Genomic DNA, 21,756 nt, shown 5'->3' with positions numbered 1-21,756 from the left:
CGATTAAGAATTCTACAATCATGGATAACTAAATGATCAACTTAACGTTACTTCTCTTTAAAACCCACTGATGTTTGCAAACTATTTTTCTTCATCTTCGTAAGATAAGGATAAAAGACACACATAAAAACACTCCATGTCACGGAAAGATTTAAAAAGATAGCAGGGCAAGGTCTCATGATGGGAAAGTTTGGTCAGACTGTCACACCCATAATTGTCACAAAAATTCAGTCTTCAATCCATACAACTCACTGAAGAGTTGTCTTTGCGTTACAAGACACAAATATGAAAATACAAAGCTATATCACACATCGTACTTTCAAATGAATGCACAACAATTGGATAAGTGTTTCTCAGAAGTACATACAACCCTCCTAAGCAATAAGAAATTAAAAACTCACCATCACTGAGATCTTGCAGAAGGTTTTCTTGGCATGAAAAGTCCAGCTTCACTTTAATGTTTACAGTAAACGTTGCAATCTTTCCAGGTTTTAGAGGAAACTGGGAGAGGGTATCTTCTAGCTTCCAACTCAAAAAGTCCCCATACAGCTTCTCTGTTTTAAAATAAGTAAATATTTCATGAGCATAACCTCTGTGTTACAGAAGTTTAAGTTTCCAACTGCTGTAGAGAATATTAACTGATTTGTCATTTTCTATTCAAATTCCAAAATATTTACAATTAAGGCATTAAAAATTAATGTAACACTAGAAGGATATTGGAGTGGTTACTGACATTGACCTGGAAGCATGTAGATCACAAAGTTCAAAATATGAATTTAAGTGAAGACGACGATTACCAGAAAAAAAATATTTTACAATAGGCAGCATTAAATATACACTTTGAATACAGACTGAAGGAGACCTAAAAGTTCATAGAGTTTTGAATCATAAAGTCTTCAACTCAGGAAATGTCACATGAATGCAAAAACATTTCATCAAAATATTACACCAAAATAAATCAGTTACAATTCTGAAGCACCTGTAACATCATTATTTAGTTACTTATTGAGCAATGGAGAAGGCTAGGAAGACTATTGGCTTTCATTTTTTTATAAAATAAAGTCCATTGTCAAAACTGAGAAGCATAAAGTATAGAAGACCCAAACATTAAGGATGCTGCCAGACAGGATTAGTTTGTGTTAAAAGATATTTGTTTGATAAATTATTTACCATTGGTCCATATGAGATAGGGCATCTGTACTTACTAGGTCCTGTCTCCTAAGCCTAACATGCCAGAAGATGAGAAAAAAAACCAGTATTTACTATTCATCAATACACTGAGATACTTTATCCAGTTATTCTCTCTCCTTAGTACTCCAGTAACATCGACAGATCCAACTTGAAATAAAGAGAAGCAGAGGGTTAAGTCCACTTCCAGAAAAAGGGTGAGTTAGTTATGGGTTATTCCAAGCCCTGAAGTATGCAAAAAACTACAGTCAGGGACATTTAAGTACCTTCAGCAAAAGCAACAAAAAAAGTGATATTTATAAACTTCACACAAGATAATTATTCTTTTTTAGAACAATAGGAAAAGTTGTTACATACTAGAATGGTACAATAACACAATGACTTATTCCTGAATTAATCTTACTTCAGATACTAAACAGACATAAGAAATATCTGCTAATATCTTTTTCATGCACTTCATGAACGATCCCCGGGTGGGGAAAAAAAAAATCACAAATCACTTTAACGCCATTCACCACAACTCTCTGGGCTCGGCCATCCAGCCAGTTCCTCACCCAGCGAAGAGTGCACCTGTCTAAGCCACGAGCCGCCAGTTTCTCCAGGAGAATGCTGTGGGAGACGCTGTCAAAGGCTTTACTAAAGTCCAGGCAGACAACATCCACAGCCTTTCCTCATCCCCTAGGCGGGTCACCCGGTCATAGAATGAGATCAGGTTGGTCAAGCAGGACCTGCCTTTCGTGAACCCATGCTGGCTGGGCCTCATCCCTTGGTTGTCCTGCACATGCCCTGTGAGCGCCCTTAAGATGAACATCTCCATCATCTTCCCCAGTACCGAGGTCAGACTGACAGGCCTGTAGATCCCGGGATCCTCCTTCTGGCCCCTCTTGTAGATGGGTGTCACATTGGCAAGCCTCCGGTCATGTGGGACCTCCCCTGTTAACCAGAACAGCTGATGAACGATGCAGAGTGGCTTGGCAAGCTCCTCCACCAGCTCCCTCAGTACTCTTGGGTGGATCCCATCAGGCCCCATAGACTTGTGGGTGTCCAGGTAGCATCGCACGTCGTTAACTGCTTCCTCCTGTATTATTGTGCTCTCCATCCCCGCTTTCCAGGGGGCTGAATACCCTGCGATTACCTGGTCTGGCTATTAAAGACCGAGGCAAAGAAGGCATTAAGTACCTCAGCCTCTTCCTCATCCTTGGTGACAATGTTCCCCGCCATATCCAGTAAGGGATGGAGATTCTCCTTGCCTCTCTTTTTGTTGTTAATACATTTGTAAAAGCATTTTTTGTTATCCTTTACGACTGTGGCCAGACTGAGCTCTAGCTGGGCTTTTGCCTTTCTAATTTTGTCCCTGCTTGACCTAACGAGATCCTTGTACTCTTCGTGAGTCGCCTGCCCCTTCTTTCAGAGCTGATAAACTCTCCTCTTTTCCCTGAGTCCCAGCAAAATCTCCCTGTTCAGCCAGGCCGGTCACCTTCCCCGCCAGCTTGTCTTGCGGCACATGGGGACCGCCTGCTCCTGCGCCTTTAAGATTTCCTTCTTGAAGACTGTCCAGCCTTCCTGGACCCTTTTGCCCTTCAGGACGGTCTCCCAAGGGACTCTCTCAACCAGTGACCTGAACAGGCCAAAGCCTGCCCTCCAGAAGTCCATGGTAGCAGTTTTGCTGACCCCTCTCCTTACTTCACTCAGAATCGAGAATTCTATCACGTCAGGGTCGCTAAGCCCAAACCCGTTTGAAGATATTATGAATGAAAAGACTTTCCAAGTGAGAATAGCCCTTGCAGATACTCTCTAATTTAACACCTGTAATTATAAGACAAGGTCTAAATGCTTGAGGTAAAAGTTAAACTGTAGAGGAAAATCCAGTTTATATTTAGCTGACACTGGTTTATTGTTTAATAGTGTTTTCTTCACCTTGTTCAGTAATGGTTATTACAGGAATTATACATGGCATGGGGCTTCAAACCTTTCAGTTCAGTGGGAAAGACACTTATTTGGTGCATGCCTGCATTCAGTTGTTTCTAGAGTCCAAAACTTGTGTTTAGCAAACACCTGAAGTTGCAAGTGACTTTTAGTCAGGAGTTTAAATTAATAACTTGTTTTATCATTCTACTGGACACCAAATAATTTAAATAGCAAAAAATATCATATAATAACTTACCCACAATCTAATTTTGGGTTACCCTAACCCAATCTCTCAACAGATTTTAAGGTCTGCCAAAGAAAAAAATCCACACTGGCATTCTACATAGAGAAACTCGATAGAAAAGCAAGTCTTCTGAGATCAAAAGAACCTCATTTCCTCAATTATTTTCAAACTTAAGTTCCCAGGTAAATCTGGCTTTTTGCTATGTTTCATATTTTCCTAATTTAATCTCTTTCAAAAGATGCACAAATGGTTTATTTTAATGTAATCACATCTATAAAATTCTTTACTGAAATAATTTAACTCTGTGTTTAGGTATTTAACTTTACATGGCTATTAAAACTGTTATGAGAAGCCATAATCTGTTTTTACCTTCCCACCATCACAAATTCTTGCTATTGTAAAGAACAACACATATTAGGACTGCTACCATTTTTCTCAAAATTATTTGCTCTTAAGATAACCAGTCGACAAACAAAACCATAAAATGATGAATTTACGAATTACTTCACTTAAATAGGAACAAATTCAAGTTAGACTAGCAATGTGTATTTAGTATTTGGTATATCTGTACATTAGTATCTCAACTGCGTAGATTACAAAGGTATAGAATTCATGAACTACCAAGATTTTAGTTTCTTTTGTCCTCTTCATAAAATACTTTATAGAACAACAGTGTAGACACAGACATTTCTTTCAATAACAAAGCTTAAGGCTATCAGTCCTAAACCATTCTGCAAATTACAGTCACCATTTGATCAGATTAATTTCCAGAGTTTATCTTGACTAGATTTCAGTATCATTTAGGGAAGTAGTAATGTCAAAAGCAAGGACCTCATGAAATGAAGTGAGTATGCAAAAAGATGGACTTCAACATACATAAAGGTAAAAGAACGCATCTCGGGGCAGGGCGGAGGGATATGAGCCATGCCTGGTATGTTGGACTTGGAACCGGCAGTTACAACTCCAGGAGGAAACCTTAGAACCACCATTGATGGTCCTCTGGAATCATCAGCTTAGTGAACAGCAACAGGAAAAGAAAGGAAAAAAAAAAACCAAACCCACAACAAGCAAGTCAAAGGGGGGTATTTTGCCACTGTAAAAAATTTTGGAGTGCTTACATCCTAAATGTTGTTTGCAGATTTGATCTCTGTACTGCAAGGAGGACATAGACATGCTAGAGCTAGAGACAGTCCAGAGAAGGGTAACTAAAATGATGGAGCAGCTGCCATGTAAGCAGAGATTAAAAAATGCTGTGAATCTTCAGTTTGAACAAAAGGCTGAGTAGGGGAAGATGACTACAGTTTACAAAAATTACAAAGATGGCAGAGAAAGTGAATGCAGAACTGTTGTCCACTAAATTCCCCGGTATGAGAGAACTAGGAGCACTTGATAAAACTAGGAGGAGATCAGATTAAAACAGATACAGCACTTCTCTACCCATTTCTGGAACCTGTTGCTACAGGAGGCTGCAGAGGCAAGCAGTATCAGCAGCTTCTTCAGAATAGGATTAGGCAAATACGTGGGCAAGTTCACAAAAGGGCTACTTAAAAAGAAGTATATATGTACAGCAACTACAGATGCTAAGTACAACAGAAACACCACAACAGTGGTGAGACTTGCATGCTCTCCCTGAGCAGCATCCCCTAATGTCCTGTGACTACTGAGCTAAGATGGACCATCAGCCCTAGTAGGATATTTCTTAAATTATTATGTCTTTTGTCTTTGTGTGGGAGGATGGGACAGGATGGGACTGAATCCTCTGTTAACCATAGCATTATGATCTGCAGATAGCCTCAAAATTGCAAACTGAACTTAAAGCATCAGAGAAACTGTATATACATGAAATAGTGTTCTGAGCACAGTTGCAGATTTCTGACAAACACAGATTTCAAAAAAAAAACCACATCAGGATAAAAAGATGCAGTCCAGCCTGGAGGTCCAGTGAGACACTAGCAACACTACAATTTAATTAAAACACTTGGAAAACTGGGGAAAGAGTTTAAAGGTAGGGATAAAAAGAAAGAAAAACGTAACCAACTACAGCTGAAAGGCGAAGTCTGGGTAGAACATAACCAAAACAACTGGTGCTTCTCAAGCTGAGCAGATGAAAGGAAATATAAATGCAAAAGCAGTTTCCAACTAGCACAGAAGGATGAGACCAGAGTACTCCACAGCTCTGAATTCAACATGCACAAAGGCACACTGAGTGCAAGTATGGTCAGACACCTGCAGACAGAAATCTGATGCGCTTCAAGGTAACAAAGCTCTTCAAACTTCTATGGTAATCTGCACATCTGATTCTTGATGCCTCACCAGCTGAAGCATATATTCCTAGCAGAATACAGAGGACCTCAAAATAGCTATCAGTTCTAAATGCATAGGCACTGGCATTCATACTTCTTAACTTCTCCAAGTGCATGAAATTCTAGTAAAAATGGAAGTTGCATATTTAGCACTGCAGAGTAACCGCCACCTTTTTTTAAAAATGAGGAGCTGTGGGGTGTACACACTAGAATTACAGGCTTAAAAGCACTAATAGTTCATCAGCTCATAGGCAGCGTACCGATATTATTATTAATTTTCCTTTGAGACTGGGGAAAAACAGCCTCTTTCAAATTGAGGTGACAATACAGAATGGTTTGAATTCAGACCCGGTAGATAGAAATGAACTTGCAGGACTTGTCATGTTCTTTACAATGTAGAAGTATCTAGCAGTTTCCTCTAGGCAATTAGCAAGTATTCCTAGAAGGAGGGGGGAAAATGCTCTAAAATCATGGATTATTTGACATTTATCCTACGAGCGGAAAAGAGTTAGTAAGAATTATTCAAAATCATTATCTCAGTCAGCCAGTGTGGGCAGAGAGGAAGAGACTTGAGCTGAGAAACCCAGATAGTAAAACGACGGCAGCTAGACTGGGGCTGGATTACCAACATTCTTTGTTGCCCTACCTTCACAAGGACATTTGGACTAACTGGAGAAAAGCCTGCCTGCATTCACAACTGTCTATGGAACATAACCCAACTCTAATTTGAAAGACGTTACAGTTTTGTTTGGCAAAAAAAATCTATAAGTTCACAGTTCTTCAAATGGGTTACCTGGACCTCAGAGTAGATTTTTTCATTTGTGGTCTGGCACAGCTAAACAGCTGAGACCGCAAGCAGACGTGTTCAAAGACCATGGGAAGAATACAGCTAGACAGGGGAATTATTTCTCTATGTTTGAATTCCAGAGGTCAATCACTTGTAGGAAAGATCAGTGAGGTTTCGCTTCACCATTCAAGTTCATTCAGTGTGTGCAGCTGGTGCTCACTACTAGAGCCTAATAACCTGTGAGGCTGGTAAGAATGCCTGGGACGCTCTTCTCAATGCTTCAAGTTTGAAAAGATCAGTGTCACATTTGCCCCTAAGTGGATCGAACAGTTGGGTTATTAAAGCTTTTAGAGCGTATCCCCTAACTGGGACATAACAAGCCTCTGACAAGAGCTGACTGGAGACAAAGGATGGAAAGGCATCCCCCTTTGCGCATGTCATCGTTCTAAAAAAAGTGTTAGTTCAAAGTTTGCATTGCTATTAGAGATAGTTTAATGTTGTATCCACATTATTTCCATGCATGTAGTATCACCGACCAACTGAGCTGCTGACATTACAAATCTTTAGCTCCCTGTTGATCACCAGAATCCCATGTTACATGTTACACTGTACCGTGAGTCCATCCTTACACATTTGTATCAATTACAATAATAACTAAAATGGAAGAGAGTCTGTTAAAAAAGGCAAAGGTCCATCCTTTGAAAGACCTGCATCCAATCACATTTGAAATAACATAATAATTACATGCTTAATGTGGACCATTAGTTCTTTTGCCATGGATAGCGTTTTTCAGTGCTTTATGTCATACCCACAGCACAGTCATGTAAAAAGTAATAGTTATTTAAGTATGCATTTTCCTCCAATAACATGGCTCATCTTGAGCATAGTTCCAAATACAGGGGTGAATTTCACTTCGGTGACACAATGCGAGAAACTGAAGATTCTGCTTGACAGTTCCCTGGATAAGTTAATCTAAAGCTTTGCTTTCAAAAGAAGGTTGGCTAAGACGATTTCCAGAGGTCCCTGCCCACATAGACTTCTATGATTCTGATGGAATGGTTCTCACACTCTCAGAACAACTATCATTCGCTGCCTCTCAAAAGTCAGTTGTAACTGAGAAATAATGGTTTTAAAAGCTGACAGTCTTTTTTTCAAAATTCTGAACCAATTAACTGCATAATATTATGTTCTACGAGTGTGATTAACACCTGATTCAGAGGCGCATATATTCCACCATTTAATACATTTCATTACATAAACTTCACCATTTAACATGTGTGCTGTATTTGGTCTTTACGTTACATACATACAGCTCCTAGCACAGTAGGAACATGCTGGAATTACTGGAATTAGAACAGTAAGTCATCATACGTTTCAGCTTCTAAAATTATTCTTGGTAACAAGCCTCAGACAAAAAATCTATTCTTAGATGATTGGCAACTCGTATTCTCTCAGGTTGCAGAGAAGAGCATACTCTGTCAAAAAAAAAAAAAATCACGAGCTCGAATACTGAAATGAACAAAAATCACCAGGTATCACATTGCATTTTAATACTGTGGCACTGACAGAATAAAACCTGCAATAAAATAAGGTATTTCTATTGTAAGTAAAGATTATCTTGCTTGTCACCTGCAGTTCTTCTGTTAGTATCATTTTCATAATCGTGCCTCAGAGGACAAACCAAAAATGATAAAATACATCACAAAACACAAACAAGATTCACCTATCAGAGTATTTTTTAACACTAATATGCACAGAGTGTTTTAGGAGAAATAACTGGAAGCAGATATGTACTCTATTTCTTCCATACCTTCAATTATTCTTTTAACTCACAATAGCTTATTTTATTTATTGCCTTGTTTTTTGAAGTCTTTTATGCCGCTTTTTTCCTATTGCTCACTGAGATAGAGGTAAGGCTTATTTACTTCCACTCCCTCAAGTAGGACAACATTACTGCTAATGGTAATTTAGTTAATTAACTAATCAGTTTCTTTAAACATAAAAATAATTTAGACCCAAGATTCTTGCTTTTTATTAGTTATTGCCTCAGGATTTTTTTTTACCAAGTAGCATTAAAATGAAATCTAGATTTCCAAAAAGCAGGTGACCCTTTGACACACAGATGGTTCTACAATTTCTTTCATTTTCTTTTTACATTTTCTTACATTCTCTTTCATTTCTATATTCCCACAATATAATCAAACTGAAAGATTCCAGTTCCTTAACAGGGATTATGACATCTATTCTAAACTGACCTAAAAGAAGGACAACACAACTAGTTCCCCTTTTATCAGAGAAAAAGTGATCATTATTACTTCTAAATATAAACCAGCATACACACCCTTAGTATTGACTGTTTTCGCTGTGACCTCCAGTTTCTCTAATGGTTCCGTTCCAATATTTTCTAACTTGATGATAAGCTGTTGGGTCTCTCCATTGTAAAGCTGGACAGACACATTAGTGGAGATTTCATCCCCTGAAGAAGGCTGAAGCGTATGAGCAGACCTACAAAATGCGACACATAGACAAACAAAATATTATGATAAATATCTCACAATCCTGGCCAAGTTAGTATATTCTATTAATTATTCTTTGAAGACTCAAAAACTACTGCTCTGCAGTCTTGAAGATATTAGATATCATTTTCCATTCTCATTTTAGCCAGGGTCTTTTTTTTGTAACCATTGAGGACAAACATTAATATATTATGCATAAGCCAAGTCAGATTTCAAACAATATAAAATATGCATTCCTAGCTGTGAAAGCTTGTTAAAAATTGCTGCAAAAACCATAAGAAATGGAAAAGATAAAAAAAGCAAGAGCAGGTCATTAGAATGAGCAAACTTCAAAAAAGTGATATCTGATCTACTAAGTGTTTGAACAGTAGGGTTGAGTAACAATGAGTATCAAGAGCTGAATGTAAAATAAAAATAATAAAAAATAAAATTTAGGAGAATAAGAAGTTGAGCATGAGACAGAAGAAACCAGGGTGAGAGTCCTCTGCAGGATCCTGAGGTCCATACTGCTCTCTGATCAGCCCGTAAAAATTACAAAAGTGACAATGAAGTTAACTGGTAGAAGAAACCTCAGAAGAGATGAAACCTTTGTACTCACAAATGAGGATAAGTTATCTTACATTCTCAGGCATTCCCAAACCCCACCAACATATGATACATGCAGAATGAAGACAGAAACACCTTTAATGACAGATAAACAGCACTAACTGTTTTACACAGCTGTTCACCCAGAAACTGTTTTCTTAAGGGATCATAAACAGTATCTCAAATATGAGGTTAAAATATGCTTAGTAGAGCAATATACTGTAAAAATAACTTCAAGATGAAACAAAAATTATTCTAAGAGTTATATGTGCTAGAGAAAATGCATGGCTATCTAAAGCTTCAGAAACATGAGAATTTATTTAAACAAGTATCAAGCATTTCATTTTAAAGTAAGAAATGTGTCAAACAAGTCAATTATTGAAATAGCAGATATGCACAGTGCTATGACAACACATCATGGATAGAGGAGAATTGAGCAGTAACCTTGACCTTCGCTAGGAAGAAGTAATATGAGAGTTGAGAGAATGCAGTTTTAGTGGACAGCAGAGGGCATAAACCTCATGGCAGTGGATTCTGGAAGACATTTACTGTGTGAAAGGTGAAATAGTGAATATAAATGAACTCTTTAGAACATGAATGAGGGAAGGAGGATTGCAGAACAAGACAGATGGGCAGAGGTTCCATTTCTGACTGTATTTTTCACGCTAATGCTAAGTGGTCAGAAGGTATCAAGGATACAAGGGCAAAAGCTACTGAAATTAATGATAAATCTGCTGGTAAACCCAGTTTCAGTAACTTCTTTTGACAGGTATTTCTGCTATCCTTCCTTTCAATCTCATCCTTCTTTAGGACAAAATAAGCAGCCTACACAAACAAGAGCAGATTTTAGTCTTTCAGAGCACGACTATGACAACAAGTACTTAAAACACATATTTTTTGATCATTTAAAATTTACTGTCATCTATCGTTAATATACAGCACTGTGAATTTTCAGCATTTGGAGTGACAGGAAAGAAGGAATTTCTTTTCTCCCCTCATATTTAAACAAAAGTATCAAGGAATTGCACACTAACAAACCAAACAAATGGTACTTTCAATCACTGTATAAATGTACATCTGAAACCTGATCCCAAGCTAATTCAGCTTACACATCATTTTCTGTAATACAGCTTCTTAAATGAAAAGCCATCTCAATTACTGTTTAAGTACTGTATAGTCACCAGCTTTGTTCTGAGCTATGCAAGACCTCAGGTCTGAGGCTTGCCATGGGGATATTGGTAGATAAGAAATTAGATATGAGCCAGCAATGTGTGATTGCAGCTCAGAAAGCCAGACGTATCCTTGGCTGCAACAAAAGAAGTGTGGCCAGGAACTTGAGGTAGGTGATTCTCCCCCTGTACTCTGCTCTGGTGAGACCCCACCTGGAGTATCGCATCCAGCTCTGGGGTCCCTACCACAACAAAGACCCATGGACCTGTTAGAGCAGGTCTAGAGGAGGCCGTGAAAATGATCAGAGGGATGGAACATCATACTAACAAAGTCATTCTCAACCCACAGAAAGCTTCATGAGCGCTCCCTCATTAAGTTTGCAGATGACACCAAGTTGGGTGGGAGTGTTGATCTGCTGGAGGGTAGGAGGGCTCTGCAGAGGGATCTGGACAGGCTGGATCGATGGGCAGAGGCCAACTGTATGAGGTTTAATAAAGCCAAGCGCCAGGCCCTGCACTTGGGTCACAACAACCCTATGCAACGCTACAGGCTTGGGGAGGAGTGGCTGGAGAGCTGCCCGGCAGAAAAGGGACCTGAGGGTGCTGGTTGACAGCCGGCTGAACATGAGCCGGCAGTGTGCCCAGGTGGCCAAGAAGGCCAACAGCGTCCTGGCCTGTATCAGCAATAGTGTGGCCAGCAGGAGTAGGGCAGTGATTGTGCCCCTGTACTCAGCCCTGGTGAGGCCGCACCTCGAATATTGTGTTCAGTTTTAGGCCCCTCATAACAAGAAAGACATTGAGGTGCTCGATTGTGTCGAGAGAAGGGCAATGAAGCTGATGAAGGGTCTAGAGAACAAGTCCCATGAGGAGCAGCTGAGGGAACTGGGGTTGTTTAGTCTGGAGAAGAGGAGGCTGAGGGGAGACCTTATCGCTCTCTAACAACTACCTGGAAGGAGGCTGTGGCGAGGTGGTCTCTTCTCCCAGGTAAGCAGCGATAGGACAAGAGGAAACGGCCTCAAGTTGCGCCGGGGAGGTTTAGGTTGGGTATTAGGAAAAATTTCTTCACCGCAAGGGTTGTCAAGCATTGGAACACACTGCCCAACGAAGAGCTGAATCACCATTCCTGGAGGTATTTAAAAGATATGTAGATGTGGTGCTTAGGGCCATGGTTTAGCGGTAGACTTGGCAATGTTAGGTTTACAGTTGGACTTGATGATCTTAAAAGTCTTTCCCAACCTAAATGATTCTATGATTCTATTACAGCTTCTGCTAAATCGAGCTTATTAAATTGACCTTCCATAACAGAGAGATCAATAAAAAAAATTTTTTACAGTTCTAAAAAGATGTTACAGTATGCCTAGAAAAGCCTGGAATTATTCTTGACAATATGACTATCACCCCAAAATTACTACTGGAGCAATCAACTGTTGAAGAAATAATCAAGTGCTATGTATCTTTGACTTTTCAAACAAACTCTCTCCTACAGTTTTACCTACAAAGAAGTAAGGCAATACATAGGGCATAAGATTATCTCAAATACTTCAAAAATAAATTCAGTGAAAAATTAAGAAACATCAGCTCAGCTCCAGCAGAAGGAGCTATAAAAGCTAACGTGCTGATGGGTGTCAAAGGAAATGCAGATGTAAAGCAAATCGCAAGATGCAAGAAGAGAAATCAGATTCATATTTTATCCTGCTGTCTGTAAATTAAGAGTGCTCTTTCTTTCAGTTCTTCACCATGTCTTTAAAAGTGCATTGTCCTCCAGAAAACCCAAAGGATAAAACAGAGTTGACAGGAGTCACATGAGGCAATTTGTGGGCATCATAGAGGCTAGGAGAATGAATAAGTGATGGGAAACAGGGACCTCTCTGGCATACTGCAAAGTAGCCAGAAGTACACCTGAATTCCCAAGGTGTTATAGGAATTAAGACTGAGTACTGAAACTAAAGCATTGGAAAAAACTGACAGTAAATGTAACACCAATGAAAAAGTAAACACAAACCAATTTTCAAAGAAAATCATGTTAATGTTTCACACTATCAGCTGAACGTATATCCAAAAAGAGCAGATATTATGCTCATTTAAGAATATTTGTAATTCCCTCTGTATTCCAAACCCACCATGTTCTTTAATATATTCATAACTTTTGCTAGCCAATATTAATTTTGATTACAGCTAACCCACACAGAGTCCGTATCTAGCAGAATTTTTATAGCAAATTTACCAACGTGTAACTCAATTGCAACATTTTATTATTTTGCCGTTTTCACCAGGATATTACTTTTATACCTTTGTAATACAATGTCATCAACACAGCCCATTCCACATTAGAAAAGTAGAATTCAGTATCGAAAAACCAGAACAAAACTGGTTCTTTTGCTTTACTAAGTAAACCATATTGAGGAACACAACCTCAAAAAAATTTACATATATATATACACATATGTATCTCTTTGTGTCATACGATACTGATGATAATCTTGCTGAGGATCATAAATGGAGTTAGGATCTTCCAATCAGTAGAACAATCCCTGTACTACTTGAGCTATCAAGGCAGTAAGTAACAAAAGGCTTCTTCCTGAGCCATCGCTAAAAGGAATATTAAACATAAAAACAACAAAAACAAACCAAACAAAAAAATGGAAAACTGAAACTCCATACTTTTACAACTACTTGCAAAACGTAGATGGATGGCAAGACTCTGAGCTATAGTAAACAACATGCAGCTTAGTAGGTGAATGGTCTTGAACCTTGAAAATTTCCAAAAAGTTAATTGAATTTCTGTCTTACCAGCTCTCTCTAAAACTATGGAATTAGCCACATTCTTCATGACAAAAAAGCTCAAAAAAACCCCCGCAAAAAAGACATGCTACTGCTGTGTCCTTTTTGTTGAGTGTATAAGGACATTATTTTAGCTGATTCTTCCTGTATCTCTTAAACATACAGTTTCTCTAGTATGGTATCAAGTTTCGGCGCCTCCTGAACAATGGAAAAATTGATATATTGGAGCAAGTTCAGAAAAGGGTTATCAAAATGATTAGGAGGCTAGAGCACATGACATATAAGGACAGGTTCAAAGAGCTGGGTTTGTTCAGTTTGAAAAAAAGAAGAGGGAGTGACTTTTACTGTTGTGAGTGTGGTCAAAGACTGGAACTGATTTCCCACAGAGGTGACAGAAACACCGCCAATGGAGATAATTAAAACTTAACTAAATCATGCCCTGGGCAACCTGATCTGACATTTAAGTCACATCACTTGTCAAAACTGGCCCTGCTTGGAGCAAGATCCTGGACCAGATGACCTCCAGAGGTGCCCTTTCCAACCTACACTATTCCATGGATTACCTCTTTACATCAAGTTTTTATGAACATTTACCCTTTAAAGGATTCAGTCTTTTAAAAGTATGACTTTATTAATGAACAACGATTACATTCCCTCAGTTAATTAAATCTCAAAATATTTTCTACGAAATTCCAAGGTTTCAAGCAATAAAACAAAAAACTTCTATTTATATTCTAAAGTAAATAGCACAGATAGTTTGTGTCTTGTTTTACTAAAGCACTGACTGTATACTCAGATGAAGGAGCTTTTATTCAGCATGTGACTAATGCTTAAAAACATATAAATATAAATATCAATGTATTATAAAAGATAAACTATATATGTGTTTATGTGTGTTTGTATATAATAAATATATCAATAAATGTAAATAATAAAAATAAAATTATATAAATATAATAAATAAAATCACCATTTAATTCCATTTCTCACCTTGGAAGGGAGGTACTGATCTGCAGCCTTGGCAAAGCTGGAATGACTTCAACAGTACAGCCATTAGTCTTCACTCCTGGCAAATTGTCCAGAAGGCAATCGCTGAAGACTCCAAAAACTGAAGTATGGTAACCTGATTTTTAGAAGAAAACACCAGTGTGTTGTGAATTTTTCTGCTTTCTGAAAGGTCTAAAAGTACTAAGCTTACTAGTCAAATCCTGCCAATATTTCTGCTACCCAAACCACCTTCTCTACAGCAGAATCTTCTCAGGACACAACATATGTAAAAGGTTTTCAAAGCCTCTAAATAACAACATTTATAACTACATGACAACATACAAACAACATATACGTACAAATTTGTATCTGTGACATGTAAAATGAAAAAAAAAATTTAAAAAGAGTCCATGATTTTTACCACACATTATGGTAAGTTCTGTAGAATCCTTTACAAGATCAACATCATAAGTCATAGTATAGAGACCACCACTTTATACTACATCACCCTAATCCACTGGTGCACATAAAACTTGTTACCCTTCAACACATGTTAACAGTTCCCTATTTCCTCCAAAAAATGTTTATAAGAAACAACTATCAACTGCATCTGAACGAGAAGAAAAAAAGAACCCTAAAGGACATGAATTAGAAAAAAAAAAAGTATATACGCATACACATACAGACACTTGCCATAAAAGACCACAGCTTATCCTCTAAAAGTTCAATTTAGTAGGAAACTATCTGCACACAAATTCCCCACCAGGCAATATATACAAGCTATATCTGCAGGAAAATTTGATACATTGACACACAAACAGATGCCAAATACAGAAATCAACTCCTCTACTTGCAATATATTTTTAGTATGTGAAACTAAAAGCAGACAACTACAGCACAAATGTTCTGAATGCTTTGATATTATTCTGTATTTACTGAAATAGATTCTGAAAAAGAAAAGAAAAATTAAATGAGAAACTGGTTTATGAGCAGACAGAAAAGCACTTAAGAAAAACTCAGTAAGAACAGAGTTTCTTCAACTTCAAAGCTTTTCTTCTTTTGGTGTTTAGCTTTATTAAAATGGTTCTTTTCCTGTAATTATTCCAGGAACACATACTTAAAATTGTGTGTTGGTAAGACGATTCAGTCCTACTACTTGTTGAATCTACCGTCTTCCCATGTATCTCCTTCTCTAGGAAACTGATCTGCTCGTCTTCTAGAAAAGCTCTTTAATTCTTTTTACTTACTACAAACACTATTCTATTTAGGCTTATTAATGAAATGGTATCTCGACTGCAACAGACTACACACTTTGGCTAAATTGTTTCTACACAAGCAATCTGCAAAATTTTCTGTAATCTTACATGAACACGATTAATTAAGAAGGAACTGCAAGATTATCTTCCGCTTTCTCATAAAAAAGTTCAAGTAATCCTCCTCAGAAGCTTTCCAAATGAAAGCGTTAATAAAGAGGAGTTTGAGTTCATTACCCTTTTCCTCTCATACATGAGATATTGTAAATGTGTGTTCGTTACCGCTGTTACAACCAAGGGATTTTACAGGCTATGTTTTTTATGAAGTCTAGTGTAGAAAACAGGTTTCTTTTTTTGTTTCGTTTTTTCCTTTACGTACTGAGGAGAATTCAGAGCGGCAAATATATAAAGGACGTCAATTTAAAATGTATCATACAAACTTATGTAATCCACAGAGATGTAAAATACAGAGTTGTTTTGCTAGGATGAGAATGACTAAAGATACCCTTACCATTGACAGTGATCTGTCCGGTGGTTTGAGGAACACCAACAAGAGTTACTGGATAGAGACCAGATTCTGCAGGTAGAGAAAGAGCTGCAGGAAGAGATTCGAATTCTACTCCTGTTGTCAAGAGACCCTGAAAAAGTCGTATTACATAGAAAAATCCATTTATGATATACACTTACATTTTTATGATATATATTTATATTTTAGTGCCTTGCATTACATCACCCAAACTTTTATGATTTATTCCAATTTGCTCATAGCAGTCGTTTTAGTTTTTAAGTTCCAGTGCCTGAAGGATGCATTTAGAATTATGGCAAGATTTGTATTCAACAGTGAAGCGTGTTTCAGGATCTGAGGTGGGAACGACGTATGAAAAACTAATAAAAATTATACCCAAGCAGAGTAAAAAGAATGAGTGACATAACGTGCATGGTGTTGTTTTGTACCTATATTTAATTGTACCTGTGACCTTACTTATATATTTGCTTATATTTTGGACAGTGGAAATCAAACATAAATAGCAGCTCTTGCTTAGCTTTAATTAAAGTTCCTGGCCAGAAAATATTTACCTGTGGGGAGAAAAAAAATTTAGTATTTACAATTGAGTGAGTCTCGCATTAGTATCCAACCTAACCATCTCAGTGCACTGGCATAAGGTATTCACGTTGCTAAATCAATCCTCTACCAAGCCTAGATGCATGCAGTTAGACTGTATGATTTACTCCCTTAGTGTATGTCAGAGAAATCTCTTAGCATCCTAAGCTTAAAACATGGGACAAAGTAAGAAATGAAGGAAAATAAAAAATTGTTTAACAATCTTTTAAACACAGCATTATTGTGTTTAGTAGACTGGGGTTTTTTTAAGCTCAGTTAGTGAATTTAAGATGCTTGAACACAGAACGTACTGTTATAAGTAAGAAATGTGACGTTGGAAAGCATGTAAGTCTAAGTTACCAGCTGTTTTTCTATACACATAGATTTTTATTTTTCAATAAAGATGCCATCCAAATTTCTCCATCAATTACTGCAGTAAGTACAACTGGATTAGACCTCAACGCCATAAGGATGCTTCACAGGACCTCAAAACTCTATTAAAGAGGTGGATACTATTTTTGTAAAGTCAGATGAAAAAAGTCACGGTTTGAGCCACAGAAAACCACAAAGAGACTGAACACTTAACAAGGATAAAATACTTGAATAGTATTCTAGAAGAGAATACTAGCTAGAATACCAGCATTGCTTCCCCTTGAAAATATCTATGATTTCCTACTTTTAAATTCAATTGGGTTTTGAATGGTGCATCTCTAATGCTCATGTCAGCTGTAAAAGGCAGTCTAGCCCTCTTATGTTTCTAATTCTCAATTAGAAATTAGGAAAATTGATACTTGTATAGAAAGTACTTAAAGAAATGCAAATGACACCACTGGAATTACCCAGCCAATGACTGAAACTTGACCTGTCATGTACATTAAGTTTTAATGGCCTGATTTGCATTGGGACTAACCACCAGCAAGTCTTCTTCAAGCAATTCCTAGATATTATCCAAAATCAACCCACCAGCAACCAAAAATTGAACTAAATTAAAAGCCATTATCGGAATTTTTTCCCTCCTCAGAAGGCATACTGCCTTCTGGAAAATTAACTGTCTTTTATGTACATGCTACGTAACAACTAAATAAATGCTTTGCACCTATTTTTAACAGCAAAGTCCTAAACACACCAGAAGCTTAAGAAAGCAAACGGAATAGGTCTGCCAGGTTCCTGATTTCTCTGCTACTGAAGATATGAAGTCATCAAGATCATAACATACCCAAAAGTTAAAAAATCCTTCATTCTAGCAACTTCTTTGTAGACTTGACACTGTTGAGGCAACACGTAATTCGATCAAAGCTATTCCTGCTTTGTGGAAAGGTGCATTAGGGAACTCTATCCTTCTCTAACAGTGCACAAAATTCAATTTCATCATTTCACTTGAGTTACAAGAAAATACTGGGTCAAACCCTCATTTCTACTGAATTTTAAGTTTCCCCCCAGTTTCACATGGAGACTTTAGCTGTCAGAAACAAACCACAAAAAAGTAAGTGAAAACTAATTCTGTCTTCCTACACATTCACCATCCACTGTATCAGAGCACTGAAGCTTTTTGATTCCCAACGCATAAACGCAAGCTTGGCCGCTACTTTTCAAATAGGTACGTTCATATAGCTGGGAGCTTAAACAGGCCTCCTTTGCTCTCTTGGTGAAATACTCCTTGCAGTATCTCACAACAACGATAGCAAAATAATTCTTGCAATAACCAGCCAATACAAGCTGATTTTAGAGATGATGTAACATTATTGTTTGCATGTGACTGAACATGAATTTAACCCACAGAAATGGAGTGAACATTCACACTATAGTATGGACAGTCTCAGATCATAATCATTCCGCTTTTGCTTTGGCTGAAGCAAATCTTAGAACATAAACAAAAGGTGACCCCATACACACTCTGAAACTCACTTTTAAAACAGGTGCAGAAGGCTTTGTAAGATTATTTCAGTCCCAAAAGCACTGAACTATCACTTGGCCAAATATTCAAATATTTTTGAAATATTCAGGATTGCCCTCAACTAAATACTTTCATCCAAGAACTTAAAGTCCTAAAAAATCAATGACAAAAAAAAAACCCTCCCATGCCATTTAGTATCAGCTATAGCAAATATAAGTAAACAGAACTGACAGGGACCCCTAAATACCATCTGACCCATCTCCCTACTCTGAAGCAGAGCCAACTCCACAATAACCATTCCCAGCACGTTTACCTAGAGAGTTTTGGAATTTCCCTCAGTGGTAGTCTCTAAGAGGGGACTCGGTAATTTAATTCAGTGGTTAAACTGGAAAGCCTTTCCAGTTCAAACTTTCTCCTAATACTACACTGAACTTACCTTGTAACAACTAATACACATAACTATTTTTCCATTCCTAGCTAACTCCCCACATTAGCCAGTATATCAAATGCCTATAAACACATACAAAACACTAAGAAAAGACACCACCATTGCAAAACCATAGTCAGGGCACTTTTCTGAAATATGGGAAGCTCCTTGTTAAGATATGGTCCTAATTAGCCCAGTTTTCTTTGGGGCAATGGGGGAGAGGGAAGCAATGAGTAAATAGTTTCTCCCATGTTCTTACTCCTCTACTTCACATTTTTAATCAAGCTAGATGTCAGGACATATATTTATACATTCATTTCACTTCCTGCAGTCTTGTGCGTACTTCATATGAATTAGTCCCCCATCCCAGCTATTAGACATCCTCCACTATCAAACTGGACTGAGGGGGTGCATGGGAAGACATTTCCCTAAAAACCTTTTAGGGTCCTGTAAAGGAAAAAATAACCTCAAGGGGGACCATAAACCAGCATAGCCTCAAGAAATGCATCTAAAGTAGCCATGCACGCACATGTGCAGGCTGCTATATGAGCCCAGAGTTGCCAGTCAAAACTGCCCAGCCCAGCCAGAGTTTTGATCTATCACACCCAGTGAGCCCCCTCGTTGCAGGGAATTGAGGCTTGGAAAGAGCCACAGACAACTAACCTTGAAGAAACTAAAGATCACTGCCGTGGGGGAAAAAAAATGGGAAATAAACCAAGAAAAAATAAATAAATCAGTGGTAATATTTTTAAAGGTTAATGGTCAATATTCAGAAAAAGCAATGATCACAACCCAGCTGTCAGACAAAGCATCTTCCTCGCCAAAGGATGTAAACTGAGTATGTTAACAGCAGAAAAAATCCAGACAAAAATCAAGATAAAGAGACAGTAATAGACAAAAAGGCACATGAATGCATCTGGAGTACAATCACCCAAAATATGCATGTGTTTATGGACAAGGAGCAGGACTTACCATTAAGAGAAATTGCTAGTATTAAAATGATTTAATAACAGGAGAAAAAAAAAATTGCTATATACAGTGTACGTTGTTCCCTAAGCCCTGAAATTATATCAAAATTACACCCCTGGAGCATGCTGATCAGAAACACAGCATGTCCATCACAGGTAACTGCTAAAGCAAAGTAAGTCCTCAGCACAATGTCTTTTTCTTATAATGCATTAAGAATGCATTCTCAGTCTATTCTTTAACAACAAAAACCATGAAAATTAAGAGCTTTTCTAGAAAACAAATGCAATGCAAATGCCAAAACACCTGCACTAGGCACATACTATGCCTGGAATAGAAATTAAAGAGTCTCAAGTGTATTATCACACAAAGGAGAATACAGCATTCATTTCTCTCATTAAGAGAGTTTTACTATTTCGTAAAACTTCAAGTTTTTAAAAGTAAAGGTATTAAGAAAGCATAAACCTATCAAAATGGAAAAAATATAAACCTCAACGCGGCCTCAGAGTTCCAGACAAACCAAAATCAAGATACTTACTTTTAAAACTTAACCTACACAAGTAAGTTTTAAAAGACAACGACATATCTAGAATATCTGAAAGACATTTTCAATATTGCTATTTGCTGGATACCAGAATTCAGCAATATTTGCCCAACATTGCCCTCTGGTGCCTAAAATTTTTTTAGATTAACAGTGACAATCAAATCGAGGCTGAAGTACTGTCATATCCTTTACCTAAACATATCAGACACCAAAATAAATAAAAAAAATTTTTAAAAAAGGAGATAAGTGTTAGATTTCTTTTCCCTAAAGACTTATACCTTACTCCAAGTAATATTTCATAATCATTGCTCTTTCTGACCTTATAGGAAAAGTTTACCCATATACAAAGTTTCCTCCAGGGAATATATGAATCACACAAACACAAAAAAAAAACCCACCACAATTTTACATTCCTTTGTATTCTTATAAAACAATTTAAATTGCCTTAGAGTGAATATATGCATGCTATTATCACAGTATGTCTTTCAATCACTTCAAACCTTGACTTAGTTTTAGAGAAACAAAACAACTTGCATGTAAATGGTAGCATTTGGGGATGCTGTTAAAACATCAGGAGTATGTAACTGCTTTTTTTAGGCTTTACTTACCAATCTGGAAATGCAATCATTCTTTTTTTAAAATAACACTGTCTTCAAAGTTAGTTTTCATGCTGAACATACTTTATACAATATTGTCAAATACTTTACAGGAAAATTGTCAAATATTTATTTAAAAGGAAATTTTCCCTCGTATTTCTTATAAGGTTATTTTACGCAGAACTAGAAAACACCAAACACGACTATTTTTATCCTTCTCCCCACTTATCCTTTTTGTATACATTCTTGCTCAATATAGCTTCAATTAAATGTAGCGTTATCAGTAAGTAAATATTCTCTCAAGATGGCAAAAACAGTGCAAAGATGCGAACTCACTAGAGAGCAGCTCATGGAAACAACTTAAATGATCATAGATTAAGTTATATGACTGATTATACATAAAGATTTATCAAAATTTTAGATGGTATTTTTAAACATCAACATAGCGCTCTTGGCTAATAGCATAGTTTTGAAGCTCACCGAAAAAATGTAGCAGCTATTCTTAT

General features: G+C 37.4%; 1 protein-coding gene across 1 annotated transcript in view; it reads right to left on the bottom strand.

Annotated features, from left to right (window-relative positions):
• TRAPPC9 (trafficking protein particle complex subunit 9) overlaps positions 1–21,756 on the bottom strand; it is a gene marked incomplete at both ends in the record, with an annotated part of 523,602 nt that overhangs the window by 428,376 nt on the left and 73,470 nt on the right. Inside the window, 4 exons of the mRNA XM_081996827.1 lie at positions 402–554; positions 8,772–8,935; positions 14,472–14,604; positions 16,233–16,359. Coding sequence (XP_081852953.1) covers positions 402–554; positions 8,772–8,935; positions 14,472–14,604; positions 16,233–16,359 — 577 coding nt within the window. The remainder of the gene's footprint in view (positions 1–401; positions 555–8,771; positions 8,936–14,471; positions 14,605–16,232; positions 16,360–21,756) is intronic.

The sequence above is a fragment of the Phaethon aethereus genome, assembly GCF_964289735.1.
Source record: "Phaethon aethereus genome assembly, chromosome: 2".
Classification (NCBI taxonomy): Eukaryota; Metazoa; Chordata; class Aves; order Phaethontiformes; family Phaethontidae; genus Phaethon; species Phaethon aethereus.
This window is presented reverse-complemented; position numbering and strand designations above follow the sequence as displayed.